At 45.9% G+C, this 22306-nt stretch overlaps 1 protein-coding gene across 5 annotated transcripts in view; it reads left to right on the top strand.

Moving 5' to 3' along the window:
- Positions 1-22306, top strand: part of FAM3B (FAM3 metabolism regulating signaling molecule B) — a 96115-nt gene that overhangs the window by 32018 nt on the left and 41791 nt on the right. For 3 of the 5 annotated variants that reach the window (XM_045284760.1, XM_045284761.1, XM_045284764.1), the window contains exons 2-3: positions 8398-8503; positions 8753-8892. In XM_045284760.1, coding sequence (XP_045140695.1) covers positions 8398-8503; positions 8753-8892 — 246 coding nt within the window. Of the gene's footprint in view, positions 1-8397; positions 8504-8748; positions 8893-22306 lie in introns of all 5 variants that reach the window. The other 2 variants (XM_045284762.1, XM_045284763.1) reach the window with 2 other exon arrangements.

Consider the following 22306-nt stretch of genomic DNA (forward strand, 5'->3'; position numbering starts at 1 on the left):
CTAACTGTTTACAGGAGTTGAAAACCTCATCTTTCTCCCTTGGAATGGCTGTTGGTTTCAAACTTCTGACCCTGCAGTTAGAAGTACAACATGTAACCACTAAGCCAGACTTATCTTTGCAGTCATTTCCTCTTGTGAAACATTTAGTCAGATCCTGGGGCGACGGTGCAGACTAAGCTTGGTTCTTTGGATAACTTCTATTGTGATCCTTGGACAGCCCCCACAGGAAGCTCATTGTTGCCACCTTGTGTATTTATCCTGCCATAGCTGCCTGGCCTGCACTGGCCCATCCCACTGTTCAGTGCCCCTGCCCAGCCCCACCTGCTTGGCTAGCCTCCCACCAATCCAGCAGCTCCCTGCCTGCTGGCCTACCCGCCTGGAGAGTGTGTCTAGCCCTGTGGTCCAGTCCCTGGGAGCTCTTCCTGGGTGCCAGGTGAAGGGCATCAGCCCACTGGGCACGAGGCAGCTGGCAGGAGCAGCACCTGGAAGATGTACTACTCTTTGGCTAGGGGTGAGTGTGGCTACCCACTGAGGAGATGAAGGGAAGGGAGCGGTGCCCCTCTCACCTTTCCTGGGACCATGGCATTCAGAGGAGACCATGCTGAGCTAGAAAGGTGTGGGTTGTCCAAGATGGGCTCACCGTCTCTTAAACTTGAAATTAGGAAGAGGGTAGGGGGGGTGGGGGTGTGAACTTGATCAATTCCAGAAGAGGAAAATAGACTGGGGTTTCTGGAGGAGTTTCCATGCCGTTTCCCCACATTCAGCCCGTCACTGCCTGGCATAGGGCAGGGGGTCCAGGAAGGCATTGGGTGAGCACCAGCAGACCACAGCCCGCCACGGGCTTCACAAGAGGGGCTCCTCTTTACCTGGAAGCCCTGGGCCGGGAGAGAGAAGGCCACATGCTACCTGAGGGAACGTGAGACAGCTCAGCCAGGAGCTGAGAAGAGGCGCTCAGATTTGATGATAACTGCTCTGTGGCGTCTTGCCGTAAAGCTGTTCCTCTTCTCCCCACTGGTGCAAGGGTTTCCGATTGCAGAAGGTTTTGGGGGGCGGGAGGGAATAGGCAAGAGGAAAGAAAAGAAAAATGATACCCTAATGATTTCATTCAAAATTCCATCTCTCTACGCCTGCCTTCCCTGCTGTGGTCTCTGCCCTGGCTTTGAGGGTGTTCTGGGGTTCAGGTGGCGCCCTGCTAGGCTTCTGTCATCTGCATACACTCTCTCACTGGTTTTGCTGAAGAATTTTTTTCTTCTTCCGATAATCTGAGGAATCTGGGCTCTTTCTGGAGCAAAGCAGCGTGTCTTCTTGGGCAACAATAGAAAGTTCTCTGGCAGGTTTCTTCGGCAAGTCACTTGCTCCTCTCCGGATCCCAGGTTCTCTACAGTGAGGGTGTTCGATGGAATGGTGTCGGGACTTCCTCTCACATCAGCGTGCTGGTCGTGTGCAGGGCACACTCCAGAAAGTCCTCCTCAACCCTGCCTCTTCTGCTGTATGACCGAAGTGACGCAATCCCCATGTGGGGCAAACGGTTAACAAGCTCAGCTGCCCACCGCAAGGCTGAAGGTTCTAGTCCATCCTGAGGTGCCTGGAAAGAAGGGGCTGGCAGTTTACTTCTGAAAACCCAGCTATTGTAATCGCGTGGAGCACAGTTCAACTCTGATGCACCTGAATCAGAATCAACTGCGTGGCGGGCTTTAGCAAGCCAAATCTTAAGGTGCATACCTTAATGTGGGTTTTTCCCCCCTTTTTTAAACACCTGAATTCTGAATAATACTGCTTGGGTAACATGTGACTTATAAGATAAATCGATGGAGATATCTATCTATCTTGAGAAAGAGACCTCAATTGTGATGCTGACTTTCACTACAGCTATTTTGGAAGTTGGAAATATTTCTGTGTTGTATGTCTGTAATGATATCCTTTTGCTGCGGCTCCATTGCTGGTGACTCATTCCTGGCCCATGCGGTTCTACCCCACATAGCTAGGGGAGAGCAGCTATTTGTATTCACATGGGCGTGTGTGATTGTGGTGAATGTTGGCCTGGAGAAATTTCAAGCCACCTCACTTGATTTTAGGAGCCCAGTCTCCACCAGGTATTTGGGGAGCCTGCTGGCAAAATTGAACCTCACATTAAGTTTATTCCCCACAAGTTCATGAAGAAGAAGGCTGTTAGGACTGAATAATTGAAATAAGCTAGGCCAGCCACCATTTCTTCACTGGTACTGGCCATTGTGGAGTTTGCCTAGAGTGGGTCAGTGGTAGAATGCTCACCTTCCCTGCCACAGACCTAGTTCCAATCCTGGCCAACCTATCTCATAGGTGGCCATCTGTCAGTGGACACTTGCATAGTACTATGATACGGAACAGGTTCAGTGGAACTTCCATTAAAATGGACTGGGAAGAAAGGTCTGGTGACCTACTTCTGAAAAGCAGACGTGGAAAACCTACGAAGCGCAGTTGTCCTGTCTGCAATCCTTCATGGGACTGGTGCGGGCCAGCAGGGGTTGGTTTTCTTGAAGGATGCCATGAGTTGGCGGCATGAGGGTGGGGAGTGTGGAGGGGCTGGGCAACCACAGCAGTTCTTCTAATTCTTCTCCATGTCTTGTGGCCCTTTCAAAGTGGTGTTCAAAAGCAACCCTTTCAAAGATGTCCATTTAGACTGGCACAATCTGTCTTTGAATTAGCCCTGGTCTGATATTTAGCTTGTCAATAACTTACAAGGCACTTCACTTCCCCTTGTAGCTAAAACCAGAAACACTTTACACTTTACAGGTCTGGCCCTGCGGGGCTGGGATCTCCCCCGGTCAGCAGTGCTTGCCTCTCATAGTCGAAGTGTTGCTTTGAGATGCGCCACAGAGGGGACACGGTTTATTCAACCTTTCGCTGGGGTAATAGTAAGTCTGTGCTGACTTTGTTTTAAAATTTCATTTCCAATATTATTTGTAATCCTTTGTTTATAACTTATAGATTGCAACAGATTGCATGTAATGTTTAAAAATGTGGGAAGAGCCCATCAGAAAATCAGACTTCACATGTATGTAAGATCAGTTTTCTAACAGTAAACATATGGGCCAAATTAGCAAAAGTAGGAGCAGGTAGAACATCTAGTCTTTGTGTGTGTGTGTGTGTGTGTGTGTGTGTGTGTGTGTGTGTACATATAGATGTACTTGGTCTTTTGTCTGTGTTTTGCCACTAGAATTAATATGTCCTTGATATAAATGCAAAAAGCATTTCTTCCTGATTTAAATTGTTGGCATAGTAGTTAAGACCTTACAGTATAATTCAATAATAAACATGTAATTAACCTCTACTTTTGGCATTGCCAGACATGCTTTTTATTTTAAACAAAAAACCTTTCCATCTCTTCTGCCAAAAAAGTCTCTGTAGACAGGGCAGCAGCGGCAGTGGGCACTGAAGTCTGGCAGAGCCCAGAGACCACAGAGAAGTCAAGAGCCCAAGTGGAACCACCCGCTCCTGTAGCCACCTACATTGGGGGGGCATCAGAGAGGACATGTGTGGCCGTCTACATGATGGGGGATCTATGTCCATGGGAACCAGGCCTGCAGTGACAGCAGCTTCCTTATTGCCTAAGTTCAGCTTGAAGAGAGCCCCATCCACAGTAAGTGTTCTTCTGGCTCCGGATTGCCTCTTGCTGGTGGCTCCATTGCTCAGGAGTGGGACGCATACCGAGGCGGCCACTACCATAGCCTGACTTAGTACAAAGTAAGCTGAAGATAGCTCTCCTCCAGAAGATAAGTGAAGTGTCAGGGCCACCTGAGACCCTGAGGATCTGAAGGCAGGGAGGAGGATAGGACACGCACACGTGCCAAAGCCAAGTCTCCAGGGAGAAACGTCACTGATTTCCCACATTTGCTCTAGTGTCAGGTTGTCAGGTAGCCTCGTGGACCATCCACACTGTTATTATCCCCAGGGAATGACCTCCTCATCTAGGCATGTCTCCCATAGACAGGTAGGGCCACAGCTCACTTGGCACAGCCTGCCTGGACTCCTGTCCCCCAGGCCCTGCCCTCCTTTGGTTTTCTAGAATGCTTCTGTGGCTGTGCCAGACCCCTGTTGGCTGCTACTGCATTCCCACCAGCATGTGCTGCCATCTTCTTTGCATGCTGTGGAGCTGCCCTCAAATAACTCTGCTACTAGAGTTTGGGCTCCCCAAGCCACCAGCTGCCAAGGAACACAAGCTTTTCTCAAGCTGGAGGTCATCAGCTGCACCCCTCCCCAAGCAAAGAGATTTACTGCCTTCCAGTGAGCCTTGAAAAAGAATGCCCTGGACGAGGGCCTCACTGTCTTACAAGGCAGGTGCTGTATGGATGGAACTGCGTGCTGTAAATCCTAATTCCTATTTCTATGGAGGAGATCTGGTGACGTAGTGCTTCTGCTGTGGGCTGCTAACCACAAGGTCAGCAGTTAGAAACCACCAGCAGCTCTGAGAGAGACAGAGGTGGCTTTCTACTCTCATAAAGAGTTACAGTTTTGGAAACCAACAGGGGTGGTTCTACACTGTCCTGTAAGGCTGCTATGAGTCAGAATTGACTTGATGGCAGTTTGTGTGTGTGTGTGTGTGTGTGTGTGTGTGTGTGTGTACTTATAAATGTAAACCCATGTGGGAATAAACTATTCTTTCATATGTGCATGAGACCATATCAGGATAGGGTGTGTCTTAAATCAATTTTTGCAGGAGATAAAAAGAGCAGATTAAGCACAGTAGCAAGAAAGCAAACCAACCATATCAAACTCACTGTCGGCAAGTCAATGCCGACTCAGATTGACCCTACAGTCAAGGTGACCAGATTTTAACATTGGTAAAGCGGTCACCAGCGGGACACCATTGATAAAACTCATATCCTGGTGAAATAGCCACATGGCAGCCGAAAACCATATATCCTAGCTTGTCGTGCATTCTTTCCAAAAATCGGGACTTTTTAAAAATGCCGCAGGACGCAGGAAAAAATGTTAAAAATCGGGACTGTCCCCCCAAAGGCGGGACGTCTGGTCACCTTACCTATAGTCCTACTACTAGCAAGAAAGCCCAGAAGTAGGAAGCGCAATGCCAGATGGAGACTATCAAGAAGCAAGGGAAACGAAGCTGAGGGAAACTTAGATTTCCCTCCAGAGCAGAGATCTGAGGAGCTCATGAGTCAAGCCTCTCAAGCTATGAGAAAAGACTTTTGCTGTTCATTCAAGCCTCCCGTTAGGGGTGCTTCTGTTACTGCAGCACTAAGGCACTAGGACACCCGGGTTGTCATGTGGCTCATCCCTCTCCTTTGTGTTTCGCTCATTCTTCATTTTCTTCCTTTGCGTCCACCCATCTGCCCTTGTTCCATGAGGGAGAAAAAGCTTGACGCGTTTCTTCTTTAGACATCAGAAAGATAGCATCCAGTTTCTTTGCAGTCCTTACTCAGAGATCTCATGTGCAGCATGGCTTCTAGAACATTCTCTGACTCAATTCACTGTCATCGAGTTGATGCTGATTCATAGCAACCCTATAGGACAGGATAGAACTGCCTTTGTGAGTTTCTGAGACTGTTACTGTTGATGGGAGTAGAAAGCCCCATCTTTCTCCTGAGCAGAGGCTGGTGGTTTAGAACTGAAGACCTTTTGATTCAGAGCCCAATGCATAACTACTACACCACCAGGGCTCCTGGACATTCTCTAGTATGGAATTGGATGGCACAGCCCAGCTGTGTTCTGACCCATACAGAAACATGGACTGATGTTGCCTTTGAACCCAAGATTAGCCAAAACCTTCCTTTCATTCACTTTGGTCCAGTGGAACTTTCTGAAACATCGTGTACCTTTTCCTAGTCCTGTGGGTACAGACCTAGACAGGTAGCCTGAGGGCTGTGCTAAGGGCGAGTAGTATTCCTGTATAGGAAACAGCAGGGCAGAACCAGAAAGCTGCACGGAGGTAAGGTACCGACTGTGCTGGGAGAGCCAGGAAGAAGAGGGAGACCCCCAAGGATCTAGAGAGACCTGGAGGGGAGGTTGCCAGGCCAAGGAATGAACCCATACAAAGGGACAAGTGAGAAGCACAAGCAAGAAGCTGTAGGGAGAGGGAAGGGCCCAGCCCTCTGCTGTCTAATCCTGAGTTCTGCATCAGTTCATCCGGCTTTAAGAAGTCGTCCAGCCCCAGAGAATATAATGCCAACCCCCTCCGCCATTCCACAAGAGGAAACCACTCCTGACTAATGTCCCAGCTCTCCAAGAACTGGACATTTTGGAAAGAACAGTGTGTGTGTGTGTGTGTGTGTGTGTGTGTGCTGAAATGTGCAATAAGAGAATCCAGATCACAAGGGGAACCAGAGCCCGTGAGCTGCGCACCCGGCACTGTCACTTAAAAACCATCTCTCGGGGCCACCTCTGACTTAGAGTAGAACTGTGTTCCACAGGCTTCTCTTTCCTTTCTTGAACTTTTTCTGGATTCTTGTAAAGACATTGGGTGTAGTGTGTCACCGGGGTGCCATCTGATCTCCCCCTCCATAATGCATCCAATGACGGCTCTTAGTCTGGAAACGCTGCTGAGACCTGTTGAGCATCACAGCAACACACAAGCCTCTGTGACAGGTGGGTGGCCGCAGTGCGCGTGGTGCATTGTCTGGGAACCCAGGTCTCTGGCATGGGTGGTGAGAATTCCTCGCATGGGTGGTAAGAATTCCACTGCTGAGCTACCACTGCCACAAGCCAGTTGCCAACCAGTTGGCTCTGACTCATGGCAGCCCTACAAGTGACAGAGTGGGAATTGGGCTGCATTCAGTTTGCAGTGAAAAGTTCCCTGGAAGTCTATTGGCACGCCTTCCTTCCCAGGTGCCTCTGGATAGACTTCCAATTAATAGCCAAGAGCACTAATGGCACCACCAAGGGCACTCAATTCATGAGGAATAATGAGACATCTCTGGGTGCTAGAAATTAAGAGGGGCTGGATGAAGAGCTGAGCCCGGGGAAGGCGGGCAGAGGGTGGTATTCCCAGTCTGATAAGAGGCTTGGATTTAACCAGCCCTGGGAATGGACTGGAGCTAGTTGTCGAGTCACAAAGCTGCCAGGAGAATCATTGCATCGGCATGGAAGGAAGCCCCCAGTCCAAACTCACAGCAATGATCAAAACTTGACCTTGACCAAGAGCATCGTGAAGTGGGTTTTAGCAGCTAAAGTTAGACCAGAATGTAACACCTTTTCATTAGATAGCTCTTTTGACCCATCTTGAATTTATTCTGGTTTTTAAATCTTTTCTGCTTGCTTGTCCAGTGAGGTTTTTCTCTGGTTTGTTTGGTCAGTGTTGCCAGGTCCTTTTCAGTTGTCTTTGCCCTGTATTTCTGTACAGGGAAGTCAGGATGGGTGGGTCTCTAAAGACAGCAACCGGATTAATAATTACCTGGGGACACAGAAGGGAGTCAGCAGCAATGCATACAGGAAGGAAGAAAACGTTCCAATGTTGATTTTGGTGATAGATGTACAACCCTTCTTAATATGATTTATATCTCAATAAAACTACTTAAAACACAGACAAGCTTGGTGTAGAGAACATTCTGCCTCCCTTGGATTCTCTGCCGTATATGCCTCATGTGCCTGCAGATCCGAAGACGTCAGCTTTCCCATTAAGTAGCTTGCATGTAGCCCTACATTTGATCATCTCCTATGATTGCCTGGTTTCCTCCTACAGATGAGGTGGCTGAAAAGACCCTGGCTTGAGTCAGGTGCACCTTCATTACCAACTGTGATGTCTTGGCTTTGTAGAACCTGAAAGCAGTCTTTTGCAGCAGGCTTACCTTCCATGCGACATGTTTGTTTGTTTGTTTGTTTGTTTGTTTGTTTGTTTGTTTCCCTCTTTCTTCCTCCCCAGCAGGCCTCGGAGCAAATCTAGAACTGCACATTCTCAGATCACCCTACAATGACCCTTCAAGGGTAAAGTTCATAAACCAAGAACGGTTCACTCCACTGCCTTTTCCAACCCGAGCCCACCTTTGAGAAACCCTCTCTCTTCCTTTATACATTAGTCAGGCCGGGGGAATCTATTAGGAGTTCAAATTTCTGGAATTCAAGGAAGTTAACACACAAAGAGAGAGAGAGAGAGAGAGAGACCCTTAGGCCAGTTTAACAATGGAGTCTGGGAGCCTCTACCCAGAAACTCAGGCACCCGCCCCAAGCCACCCACAGCTGGAGCTAGAGGAGACAGAGCCTCGTCATAATCCCTAGGGTGCCAACTAACCACAGAGGCCCCTGCTAGGCCAAAGCCCACTCACATATTGATTTCTTGACCGCTGCCCCCAGGGGCATTGATTTCGGATCCAAGTCGAGTGAAATCCTGGACAACTTCTGTTTCTTTACTGCGCCTCTTGGTGTTTGCTCAAAAAGTTGTAAGCACTTCCTTTCTCTTTGATTCAGATTTACCCCATACTGGAGGCTATGAAGAAATGTTGTTCTTTGTCCGCGAGGGCTTCAAGACCTCTTGGCTTTCAGCAAACAAGGCTGTATCATCTGCTTATCACAGGTTATTGGTGATACTTCCTCCCGTCCTGATGCCTGTGTATTTCTATTACATTTGCTCATTTTACCCTCTCCCCCTGGAAATGACAGCTCCAAGAATAACCCTCTCTTCAGAGCTATCTGCTGGCCGGAGGATGTGTGTTGGCCTGGAAGCCTGGGGTGTGAATCAGGAGTACACAGGGTGGGGGGTGTCTAGTGGCATTTGTCACCAGGCAAAGCCACAGTCAAAGTTTTGCTGTTTGTCTCCAGGCAGTTTGAAGGCATTGTTCCTTTTATTCGCCTCCCTGTGTGCCTGGTATTCTGGGTACCTGCTGGCCGAGCTGATCCCTGAGGTGCCGCTGTCCAACACTGTGTACAGTATCTGGAGCTTTGGTGAGAAGCCCATCCTCAGAGGTAGGTCAATAGCATGTTTGTCCTATGGACAGCCTTGCAGCATTACTGTAAGGGTCTCCTCTCCACTCTACCGTGACTGGCCTTTGATTTTTATGTTAATGGAGAAGAGGAGAGTGAGGAAGAGGATGTAAGTGCTGTACAGATGCTCACTTATTTAGTTCCCACACCATCCTCAGCTGGGTACCACTAATCATCCCAGTTATGGATGGCGATGCAGGCCTCAGGCTGCTTACCTCCTCCACTCAGACCTTAACTGCTTGGCCTGTGAAATCTTCAAAGGAGCGTAGAAGCTAAAGTCTGCTGATATCATCGTTAGGCACCATCAGGTGAGTTCCAATTCATCTCAACCCCATGTACAATGGAACGAAACACTGCCTGGTCCTGCACCATCGTCACAATTGCTTTGTTTGAGCCCATTGCTGCAGCCACTGTGTCAATCCATTTCACTGCTGGTCTTCCCGTTTCCCCTCCTTTACCACACATAGCTTTCTCCAGGGACAAGCCCCTCCTGAATCCACGTTGAAAGGCCTCAACATCCTTGCTCCCGTTGAGCACTCTGGCTGGACTTCCTCTAAGACAGTTGTTTGTTTGTTCTCCTGGTAGTCCATGGTACTTTCAATATTCCTAGCTAAAGTCTAGCAAGGGTTCTAAAGCCAGATTTACCAGGCATCAGCAGAATCTCTGGGTGTGGTAAACAGTTAACTCATTTGGCTGCCAAACAAAAAGTTGAAGTTTGAATTTGCCCAGAGTTGCCTTGGAATAAAAGTCCAATGATCTACTTCCAACCACCACCCCGCCCCCGCCAAAACACATAGCTACTGAAAACCCCGTAGAATTCAGTTCTACTCTAGCACTTCCAGGATTGCCAAGAGTCGGGAGTAACTTGACAGCTTTTGATTTGTTCGTCTTTGGAGCCAAAAGCAAACAATTTCGTAGGTTTAAAAGAGAGCTAATGTGAAGAAGGAACTTTATATTGAGTCAGAACTGCTTAAATTTATTCCTAAAACATCAATTTAGCAAAATGTCACACTATTGGCACGATGTCTGTTGTTGGGTCGTTAGCCACTGCTGAGCCAGCTCTGACTCTTGGTAGCTTTATGTATAACAGAATGAAAGATTGCCCACGTCCTGTACCATATTTGAGACTATCCACATGTTTGAGTTCCGTCTGATAATATTCTGTTCCTAACCACAGGGTTTTCATGGATAATATTCAGAAATAGATCACCAGGCCTTTCTTCCTAGTCTCTCATAGTCTAGAAGCTCCACTGACACCTCTCTACCATGGGTGAGACCCTGCTGGTATTTGCAATACCCATGGCATACCTTTTAGAACAATAGTATCATGCAAACCCTCCCCCACCACCGGTACAACTAGCGGACAGATGAGGACTATACACCCACTCCTCACTTACCTATATTGTCAGCTGACATTTCACACTTATTACAATAGTAAAAATTTGGTTTGACTATTTTGCACGGTAATGGTGTACATCTGGCAGTGATGAACACCAAGGTGCTAGGCTAGAGTAACACTGGCTGGGAAGGTTTTGGGTCAACTTGGCTGTGCCGTGATTGCTAGTTTGGCTCTTATGCAGTGATGTGTGTTAGGCTGGGTTGTCTACAGAAGCAAAAACACTCATATGTATAAGAAAGAACTTTATATCAAGAAGCCAGTCAAAGTCAAGCTCATGAGCCCAGTGCTAGCAGCAGCCCTCTCCAGACTCATGTAGCTGTAGACCGGTGAAACGGAGAGGTGCACCTGGAAGCAGGGAGATCCCAGGCCAGTGGGGGCAGATTCTGGATCCAAGGTGAGTGGGAACGTGGCAGGGCACGGACAACTCCCAGGGTTGGTGGCTAATGCAGGGCTGCCCCTGCAGGCAGACACAAAATCCAAGCAAGCAGGATGAAGGGCAAGAGAGTAATTCTGATTGTCTCTCGTATAAAAAGGCCACAACCTGAAGGAGGCATCACCAGGCTACCAGCTGATTGATAGGCTGGACACCACCCTTTCTTCCATACAAGCACCAACAAGTTGGCATAATATCTCATCCAGTGGTTCTCACTTCCCTAATGCCGCGAATCTTTAATACAGTTCCTTATGTTGTAGTGACCCCCCCCAATCATAAAATTTTCATTGCTACTTTATAACTGTGATTTTGCTACTGTTATGAATCAGGTGAGCCCTGTGAAAGGGTTGTTCGACCCCCAAAAGGGTCGCGACCCACAGATTGAGAACTGCTGATCTAACCACTACATGATGCAATTTGGCAGTTCTATAACGATGCAGTCATGCACCATTTTGTGGTCTGGTGAGGTCATCCATTTTCACATAATAGCTTATTTTCACAAAATGACCCAGTTTGGGGAACCTAACCATGACGGGGAGGAGTGACTGTATAATTTTATCTATTTTCCACCCAATTACTGGGTGCCCGATAAGGACTATACACCATTCTAGGTGCTGAGTGATGATACATATGGAATAAAACATATAAGATCACTGCCCTATTTGGTGCTTATATCATCCCTGGGGGAAATGATCATTTTACAAATGAACAGGTAAATATCCTGAATCAGGTTATTAATGAAGAAAAATCAATCAGAGCCATTTTTGAGATGGCGGCCCAGAAGACCCCATTGTAGGTCCCCCAGAGAGAGGGGCAATTGAGAAGGGTCAAAAATAAAGCCAGGCTGTGAGTCTAGCACACTTTTATAAGTTTGATTTAAAACCTCAAAGACTTGATGCTATTGAATTGATTCTGACTCATGGGAACCACAGTATAGAAATGCCACAGTGGGTTTTCTTGGCATCATAGGGTGGGTTCAAACCATCAATCTTTCGATTAGCATGAATTATAAATCACTTGTACTACCCAGGCACCTTCTTGTGTAAAATCAAAAATAGAAAAACCAAACACCAAACCCACCATTGTTGAGCCAGTTCTGAATCATAGCAACCTTCTGTAGGGTTTCCAAGGCTGTGAATCTCAGTGTGGCTGATGGGTCTGAACCTTCAACCTTGCGGTTAACAGTCCAACACTTACCCAGCACCACCACCAGAGCTCCTTGGTGGAAAACCAGGGCTTGTAATTGGCGTGGCCAGTAACAGATCTGGCCTGCAGACAAGCTGTGTTTAAAAATAAGGTGTGACCTGTTGTCAGGTGCTATCTGTTGAGTTCGAACTCACGGTGACCTTACGTACAACAGAACGAAACATTGCTCAGTCACTTGCCATCCTCATGATTGTTAGGTTTGAGCTCATGTCTGAGCTAGTATTTTAACAACTTGGATTCCACATAAAATGGAATTGGCAGGTCTTAAATCATCAGAATCTCCAGCCCCCAGGCCTTGTCAACCGGGACGTAAACGTCAGCTGCAGCGAGCAGGCAAACTGCCCAAGAGCCTGTGTCCTCCCTGGGAGCCACAATCTAGACCACAATCAAAGGCATGTGTGTGGGTAACTGTGGTTTAAAGTCATCGGCATATGAGAAGATCAGGAAAAGCCAAGACCCTTGGCTTGGGCTTGGGTTCAGTTTACTCTACCTGTAATAATTTTAGAGCCTCATAGGGGAGAACTCAAAACCAAAGAGTAGTTTGCCGACCTCCTAACCAAAAAGGTAGGTTTGAGTCCACTCAGAGGTACCTTGAACAAAAAGGCCTAGTAATTCCCTTCTGAACGGCCCAGCTGCTGCACATAGTCTGGACATGCCTCCACCCTCCAACCTTCTGACACCATTCTGTACCCTATTCTGACACCAGCCCTCCCTCCCACAGCACTCTCATGCTCAGTTGGGCTCAATCACCTGTGACAATGCCGTACAGAACTCACAGACAGTGCTCACGATTGAGGGGGGTTGCCTATTCCTGCTTCTGAGATTGCCCATTTGATACCTAGCAGAATAGCAAAACTGACCAATCCCTTATTTGCATATCCCCACCTAGTCCTTTGGTGGGAGTTATAAAGACTAGGGATAGAAGAGCCAGTAACCCATTGCACTGCCAGCCACCACTGCGGACCGGCATATGGCTGTTTGGGGTTCTGATAAGCTCAGAGTGGAGGCAGTTGATTCCCACTCATACCAACCCGATGCATGAGGAGGCTTCAAGGGGTTCGTGGAAAAGTGGGATGAAACGATAATGGGGTGTTGCCACATACTTTTTTGGAACCCCTTGTATATCAGAATTGTTCCACATGGTTCTTAATAGTCGATTTGTTGGAAGTTGATACCCACCTGTCTCTTCTGAGACACCTCTGGAATACTTAAGCCTTCTACCTTTCTGTCAACATCCAAATTCAGTAATAGCTTGCCCCACCCAGGACGGTGCAATCAACATTGACTGTGGGTGGGAGGTGGAGGGGGATCTTACTCTTTTCTCCTGCAGGATGTCTTTGATTCTCTCCTGGAGAATGCTTTCTTTAATTGTCCGAAACTCTCGTAGTCCATGCACAACAAGCAGCCCCAGATTTGATCAGAATCAGAAGCATAAAATGCCGTGCATTGAGACATAACATCAGAACCAAGTGCTGAGAGAAACAGGCCACAGAAAGTTGTTTCCTCTGCATAATTATCAGCAAGCTCAGGAATAAACAGAAAAATCCTGCTGCTGAAAATAGACTAAACACTCAGACTCTCGGACCCCTCAGACGAATGGTCATTCACTGAAAACGACTTACTGAATTCCTCCTCCAGAGAGCAGGCCCCTGTGTGTTCTTGGAGCTTGCTTGGCTAGGAGGTGGCTTTGGGGTCAGTCACTGAGAAAATGTCCAGGTGCCGGTGGACAAGAGCAGTTCCAGGTGCTGCCGCAGGTGCTGTATGGCAGCCTTTGAGGAGTAGATGGGATAGGGCAGTTAGGATAAATGGAAAGGAGTGATATGAGCAAGCAACTGAGAAAATGCAGTCCTTGGCGATATTCAGGGATTTCAATGGCATATCTACTTTTCACCAGCCGCTCTGGGGAGAAGGATGCGGCTTTCTACTCCTGTAAAGCGTTGCAGTCTCAGAAACCCACAGGGGCAGTTCCACCCTGTTTTATCGGGTCACTGCGAGTCATAATCTACTCAGCGGCAGTGAGTTTGGTTTTTGAGTTTGGTATATGCTTTGAAAGCATATACCAAGACATTTTAAAGAGCCGCTGAGCACAGTGAAGAGTGGCCGACTAATGTCTTTGCTTTTAGCTGACTGGCTGTTTGTGCTTAATATAGCTTTAGAACTACATTGGAGCTTGGCTTGGTCCACAACTAAGATGTCATTTGGGTGGGGCTGGCCAGGCTTGAGACCCACTCAACTAATACCAGCCTTACGCACAGGTGTTTGGGGTCGGGGTGGAGGGCAGGCTGGAGAATGAGTACAACCTTTAATCAATCAGAAATACATAAAACCGAGCCCACTGTCATTGGGTCAATTTTGACTCAAAATGGCCCTATAGAACAGGATTAGGAGCCCTGGTACCATAGTGTTTTGGTTTTGTTTTGTTTTCTTTTCTTTTTTTAAAAAAAATAATCATTTTATTAGGGGCTCATACAACTCATCACAATCTGTACATACGTCATCTGTGTCCAGCACTTTAGTACATATGTTGACTTCATCATTCTTACAACACCCACTTTCCACTTGAGCCCCTGGTGTCAGCTCATTTTTCTCCCTCCCTCCCCCCAAACCCCCGATAATTTAGAATTTATTATTATTTTATCATATCTTACCCCATCCCACGTCTCCCTCACCCACTTCTCCGCTGTCCGTCCCCCAGGAAGGAGGCCACATGTAGACCTTGTCCTCTGTTCCCCCTTACTCCCTCACCTTCCCTCCACCCTGCCACCATCGCCACTCTCTCCACTGGTCCTGGGGGAGTTCATCTGTCCTGGGTTCACTGTATTTCCAGTTCCTATCTGTGCCAGTGCACCTCCTCCAGTCCAGCCGGATATGTAAGGTTGAATTGGGATCATGGTAGTGGGGTGGAGGAAGCATTTAAGAATCAGAGGAAAATGCCATAGTGTTTTATTTTAAAGATCATTTTACTGGGGGCTCTTACAGCTCTTATAACAATCTCATACATCAATAGTATAAAGCATATTTATACCAATGTTGCCATCATTATTTTCTAAACATTTTTTTTCTGCTTGAGCCCTTGGTATCAGCTCCTCTTTTCTCCCTCCTGCCCTCATGACCCTTTGATAAATTATAAATGATTATTATTTTCATATCTTAACACTGACCACTATCTCCCTTCCCCCATGGTTTCTGTTATTCCTCCTCCTAGGGGTATATATGGTTATGGGTCCATCACTGTCATTAGTTCCCCCTTCTGCCCCTCATCTCCCAACCTTCCCCTACCCTCCTAGTACTGCTACTCCCATTTCTGTTCCTGAGGGGTTTATCTGACCTGGATTCCATGTGTCTTGAGCTCTTATCTGTACCAGTGCACATGCTCCAGTCTACCTAGAACTGAAAGACAGGACTGGGGTCATAATGGTGGGGGGTGAGGAAGCCTAAAGGAACCAGAGGAATGTTATATGTTTCACTGAAGCTGTGCTGCACCCTGGTTGGCCCATCCCTTCCTTGTGACCCTTGTAAGGAGATGTCCCATTGTCTACCGATGGCTTTTGGGTCTCTGCTATGGACTCCCCCCCCCCCTTATTCTCAACAATATGTTTTTGTTTGTTTGTTTTGAGTTTTCTGATGCCTGCTATCTCTCCACAGCCCCTCCAACACTTGTTACTCTTTGATTTTTTGAATTGGGCTATGTTTGACGGTGTTAGGTGGTATCTCATAGTTGTTTTAATTTGCATTTCTCTTATGGCTAGGGATCTGGAACATTTTTTCTTATTTTTATTGGCCATTTGCATTTCTGCCCTTGAGAACCTTCTGTTCAGGTCTGTGTTAGTCTGGGTAAACTAGGGAAACAAATCCACAGAAACACACACACACACACATATATAAACAGTTTTATATAAAGGGTAAATGTACATTCAGAAAGCATCCTAACCCAGTGCTATCCAAGCCCATAAGTCCAATATTAGCCCATATGTCCAACACCAATCTACAAAGTCCTCCTCAATCTCACAAAACACGTGAAATGAGCCTGACTGCAGGAGGAAAGCTGAATCAGTGAACATGTAAGCATCTCAGGGCTGGCAGAGGTCTCTACAAGGCTGCTCCAGCACCCAGGGCTGCATTGGGGTAGGTCCATGTGGTTTCTCCTCAGGGATGTCTTTGCAGGAAGTGAACCTAGCCAGCTGAAGCAGGGAACTGGCTAAGGCAACTGCACCTTGGTCCGACCATCAGAAAGCAAGAGACCTGAAAAGTAGAAAGGTGAGGCTCACTGAGCCATTTATTTCTCCGTGCTTCAATTAATCCCACATGTCCAATTAATTGTTTATTAATCATGTGTTTATCAGCCAGGTTGGCACAATAAACCTTAACTATCTCAAGGTCCTTTGCCCATTTCCTCAGTGGACAATTGGTTTTTTTCTTATAAATTAGCAGAGTATTGTAGATTTTTTTAATAAGGCCTTTGTCTGATGTGTCATTGCTAAAGATGTTTTCCCATTCTGTGGTCTCTTATTACTCTTTTGGTGATTTCTTTCGATGTACACAAGTGCTTTATCTTTAGTATATCCCACTTGTCAATTTGTGCCTCCTCTGTGTTTGTGTCCTTCCCTATTTCCCATAGCCTCTGTATTCCCTGAGTTAAAGTTCTCAGATTTGTTCCAATCCTGAAACTGCTGCTTATGGGTGTTTATCCATTTGTTCCAATTCCCTAGGGTTTTACCTCTAGGTCTGTGATCCACCTTGAGTTTATTCTTGTGCATGGAGTGAGGTAAGGGCCTTGCTTCATTTCTCTGCAGATATATATCCATTTTTTCCAGCACCACGTATTGAAGAGAGCATCCACTCCCCATTTGATAGTTTTGGGCCCTTATCAAAGATCAGTTGTCTGTATGCTGATTTTATTTCTGGGTTTTCAATCCGTTTCCATTGGTCTGAATATCTATCATAATACCAATACCACACTGTTTTGACCACTGTATAGCAGTTGCTAAAGTTGGGTAATGCAAGCCCTCCAACTTTGTCTTTCTTCTTGAGTTCTCTTAGCAGAGAATTCTGGGTTTCTTGTCTCTCCATATGAAGTTTTTCCAATTCTTGGAAGAAAGATAATGGTATTTGGAGTGCCTTGGGCAGAACTGGTATCTTTACTATATTGAGTCTTCTAATCCACAAGCATGGGATGTCTTTCCATTTGTTGAGGTCACCCTTGGTTTCTTTTAATAGTGTTCTGTAGTTTTCCCCCTACGGAGCTTTAGTTTTTCAGTCAGGTATATCCCTAGATATTTCAATTTGTGCTTGTCTATTGTGAAGGGTACCACCTTTTTTGATCCCCTCTTCTGTGGTTTTGTCTGATGTGTATAGTAGTCTGATAGACTTTTGTTTGTTGATCTTGTAACCTGCCACTCTGCCATTTTCCTCTATTTCTTCCAGTACTTCTCTTGTGGAACTTTTAAGATTTCCCATATATAAGATCATATCATCTGCAAATAACAATAGTTTCACTTCTTCCTTCCCCAGACAAATACCTTTGATGTCTTTTCTTTGCCTTATACTGTTAGCTTGGACCTCCAGTACAATGTTAAATAGGAGTGGGGAAAAGGGACATCCTTGTCTAGTCCTCTTTTTCAGAAGGATTGGTCTCTTCTCCATTGACTGCCACATTGGCTGTTGGTTTCATATATAGCTTGCATTATATTGAGGAATTTTACTTCCATTCCTATCTTCTTGAGTGTCTCAAACAGATATTGGTGTTGGATGTTATCAAATGTTTTTTCCACATCTATCGATATTATCATGTGGTTCTCAAATTTTTTTCATTTCAATGTTGCGATAATACTAAGTCTTTCATATATTGAACCATCCCTGGTATGAATCCTACTTGGTCATGGAATTATTTGTTTTATATACTTTGGTATTTTGTTAAGAATTTTTGTATTAATGCTCATTAGGGAAATTGGTCTGTAGTTCTCAATTCTTAGGATCCTTGCCTAGTTTAGGTAGCTGTAGTTCTCGATTCTGGGATCCTTTCCTAGTTTAGGTATCAGAGTTATATTAGCTTCATAGAAAGAGTTTTAGAGTTTGCCATCTTTTTCTATGTTCTGGAAGAGTGTGTAGGATTGGTGTCAGTTCTTCCCTGAATGTTGGTAGAATTCACCTCTGGTCCAGGGGATATTTTTGTTGGTAATCCCTTGATAACCTTATCTAATGATTCTGTTGAGATTCTTGACGTCCATCGGGGATAGTCTAGAAAGGGATTGTTTTTCCAAGAATTTGTCCATGTCTTCCAAGTTGTTGAATTCTTTGGAGTACAGTCCTTTGTAGAATGTATAATTATCCTTTTGATTTCATTAGTTTCCATTGTAATGTCCCGTCTTTCATCCCTTATCTTTGCTATTGAAATTTGTTCCTTCCTATCTTTGTTTGTTTTTTTGTTTTTTGCCAGTGGTCTGTTGATTCTGTTTATCCATTTGAAGAACCAACTTTTAGCAGCATTTTTCCTTAGTTTTCTTATTTTCCCTCTCCTGAATCTCAGCCTTAACTTTTGTTAATTTTCTTTTCTTTTGATATTAGTTGGATTGTCTTATTGACTCTGCTCTAATTGCTGTAAGTTTGTATTGGCATATCACTTATAAGTCTCTCTTCCTTTTTTGTGTGTGCATGTATTGCTATGAAACTTCCTCTGATAACTGCCTTTGCTGTGCCACATAAGTTTTGGTAGGTCATGTTCTCATTCTCAGTGGTTTCTAGAAAGTTCCTAATTTCCTCTCCGATCTGGGCCATTACACACTCCTTTAGCAATGGTTATTCATCTTCCAATAGTTTGTCCTTGTTTTCATCTTCCTTTTTTAAATTTTGAGCCTTATGGCAGTGTTCAGAGATAGAGGTCTGTATGATATCAACGTGCTTAAATTTATGCAGATTCAACTTATGCCCCAGCATGTGGTCTATCTTCGAATATGTGCCATGTGGGCTTGAAAAGAATGTGAATTTTTTTCGTATTTGGGTGGAGAGCTCTGTAAATATCTTATCAGGTCAAATCGTATAATTGTAGTGTTTAGATCTTTAGCCTCCTTGTTGAGTTTCTTTCCCAGTGATCTATCTTTCTCAGAGAACAGTGTATTGAAATCACCTACTATAATTGTTAAGGCTGTGATTTCTTTTTTCATCTTTTGGAGCGTTTGATTGACGTATTTCGCTGATCGCTTTTTCAGCCAGTAAATGTTTAAAATGTTTAGTGCTTCTTGGTCTACGGTTGCCTTGAACATTATATAGTGTCTCTCCTTATCTCTTTTTATGGTTTTCACTTTGAGATCAATTTTATCTGAGATTAAGATTGCAACTCCTGCTTTTTTAGAAGTTGTTTTGTGCTTGGTATGTTTTTCTCCAGCCTTTGATTCTCAGCCTATTTTTGTCTGTAATCTTGAGAAGTGTCTTCTGTAGGCAGCAGATCGAGGGTTTTTGTTTTCTGAGCCAATCTGGCTCTGTCTCTTAAGGCCTGAGTTCATTCCATTAATATTCAGGGTTATTACATCTATCTGTGGACTCTGTGATGTTATTTTATCCCTCTTGTATTGGGTGTTTACCTACCTCCATTCCTTCATTGTGGGTTGTGCATGTGTGTATTTGCGGTTCATTCTTGCCTTCTTTCCATTGTTGAGCCAATGTTTTCTTGGAGGCTGTTTTCCCTTTGATGGTCTCTGGGTGGAGTTGTTCTGTGTGGCAGTCTCTTATATGTGCTTGGTGAGTGTTGTTCTTCTGCCCATACTGGGTTGGTGAGGATCTTTTGTAGTGCTGGGTTCCTTTTAGCATATTCTTTGAGCTTTTCCTTGTCCGGGAAGACTCTCACTTCTCCATCCACCTTGATAGATAATTTGGCTGGATAGAGTATTCTTGGGTTTGCATTATTTTCCTGCAATTTTCAGAATATGTTGCTCTACTCTCTCCTCTTCTTCATAATGTCTATTGATAAGTCTGAGCATATTATCTGCTTGCCTTTATGTGTGACTGCCTGCTTTTCCCAAGCTGCTCTCATAATTTTCCTTTTCCTCAAAGTTGGATAGTTTAACAACTATATGTCTTGGTGACGTCTTCTTGGGATTCAGTCTAGCTGGTATTCTTTCGGCCTCCTGGATGATTACCTGGTTTTCATTCATTACACTAGGGAAGTTTTCCTCTAAGAATTCCATCACTATTTTTGATGCTGATTTACTTGATGTGTATTCCTCCAGTAATCCAATTATTCTGATGTTGTTCCTTCACATAGCCTCAGACATAGCTCTGAGGTTTTCTTCAGCTTATCTGATGGACTTGTTAGACTTTTTCTCACATTTATTAATTCTACTTGTGAGTCCTCTGGGTCACTGGTTCGGTCCTCGTCCTCCTCCATTCACTGGGTGACATCTGAAGAGTTTGCTATTAGTTTTTGTTATCTTCCCCTTAGCTCTTGTATTGCCCTTTGGTGCATGGTCTTTATCTCTTTATCTCTTTCATTTCATCCTTTTTCTGTATTGCTTCCCTCATGTCCTGTGTAACTGTAAGCAGCATTCTGAAGATTTCTTTCTGTGGAAGGTTAACGTCTGTTTTTCTATGACTGCCATTAGGTCCAGGTCATCCTCTGGCATTGGATTTTGTTTCTTTTATTGTTGAAGCTGTGGAAGCAGCTTGCTGGGGTTTTTGGTCAATTTATTGGAACTAGGCGATGTTTTCCCGGGTTTCTCAGAGCCCTGGGCCCTATCTTTGGGAGGTTGGTGTTGGTGATTCTGTAGACTGCCCATAGCCAACAGCCTTGAGGGTTTGTGTTTCACCTTTATCCTACTGATGCTTCCCTCTCGCCTTAGCCTATGCTTTGGGGCTGCAGCCACTCACAGGTCTCTGTAGAGGCTGTTTGCCTCTGAGCATGCTGCAGTCTGATGGAATGTGCTGGCCCGAGCACAGGGGAGTGTAGTTCGGGGATGGGTTGGGGGTTGGGTTATCTGTTCCTAGCCAGGGGAACTTCCCACAGATAGGCAGGTGGGAAGGAGGGCCTTCTATTTCTGTTAGTGTGCAGATCCACTGCTTGGAACACAGAGGGGGATGGGGAGAATTGCATAGGGAGAAGGCAGAATGCAGTAGGAAAGCCCCGAAGGCTTGAGTATCTACGCTGAAGCTGCACAAGCTTCTTTCGAGTTGTGTTGGATGCCTGGCAGGCCCAGAGCTTCACAGCAGGATGGGAACCTGTGTGTGGGAAGGGGAGGACTGACTGATGGTTCTGTGGGGAGTACCGAGATAGGGCGGGGACTTCTGGGTGTGTGTGGGGGGTCTGGTTGGCAAATCTACGTGGAGCACCAAGGTAGTTCAGAAACCTCTGCCTTATGCCTGGCTGCCCTGTGGTGCCAGGGTCTGATCCTCTTCGGGGGTAGGGGGCTGGATGGCCAGTCTGTGAGGAGCACCCAGGTGGGGCATGAACCTCTGGGGTGGATGACTGGCGGGTCTGTGATGAGTGCTCAGATGGGGCAGATACCTCTGGTGGGGCTGAGATTCTGGCTGGCAGGTCTGTGTGGAATGCCAAGACAGGGCCTGGCTGGCCTGTGGCGCCCGGTTGAGGCAGAGCGGGCGTCCTGAACACTGCAATAGGCAGCTGGGGGGCCAGAAACCACAGGAGTTCGCAGGGAGTGCAGGCATGGGGTTGCAGTCAGCTTCTGGTTCAGAGAAGTGCTCTGAGCTGTCTGGGGGAATCTACCAACAGTCTTGATACCCTTACTTGGCTCCCAACTCTCCACGGAGCTCTGGGAGTGCTACCTATCTGAGCTCCATCTTGGCCTCCTCCCTCATTGTTGCTTTTAATTCCCTAGCTGTTCCCCTGTCTATGGGGTTGTTTGCTCAATGCTCCCTTCCCCTGCCTTCTCCTCCTCCTACGTCCCTCTGAAGCAGTCAGTTCCATTGCTTTCTCCTCGGGCTTGCTTCCCGTGCCTATCTTATATAGGTAGGCAAACCAACAATAATGAAGACAAAACAAAAAGAAAAAAAGATTGAATAAAATGGGGGGGGTGGGGAATAAAAATAAATAACTATAAAAGAAAAAGCATACATATTCCCATATCTGTCCACTAGCCTTTATGACTTCCCACCATTTTGGGGCACTCAAGGAACTTTCCTTCATAGCCTGAAGTCGATTTGGGGGCTCCTTGGGGACTATATGACTTGGCTTTGCTGCCGTTTCTGATCTGTTATGTTCCCTTCTTGGTTTACCTTACTGTGGGGGTTGTCAGACTGAATTCACCCCCTTCTATGTGTCCCCAGTATTGTCCTCTGTTGCAGTATGCTCCACCGAGGGGAAATCATGTCTTGAGATGTTGTCGGCCCCACAGTCCTCTCTGTGCCTTAGC

This window comes from Echinops telfairi, unplaced genomic scaffold (genome assembly GCF_000313985.2).
Source record: "Echinops telfairi isolate 266 unplaced genomic scaffold, ASM31398v2 ScPeMD7_7469;HRSCAF=8507_0, whole genome shotgun sequence".
Taxonomy (NCBI): Eukaryota; Metazoa; Chordata; class Mammalia; order Afrosoricida; family Tenrecidae; genus Echinops; species Echinops telfairi.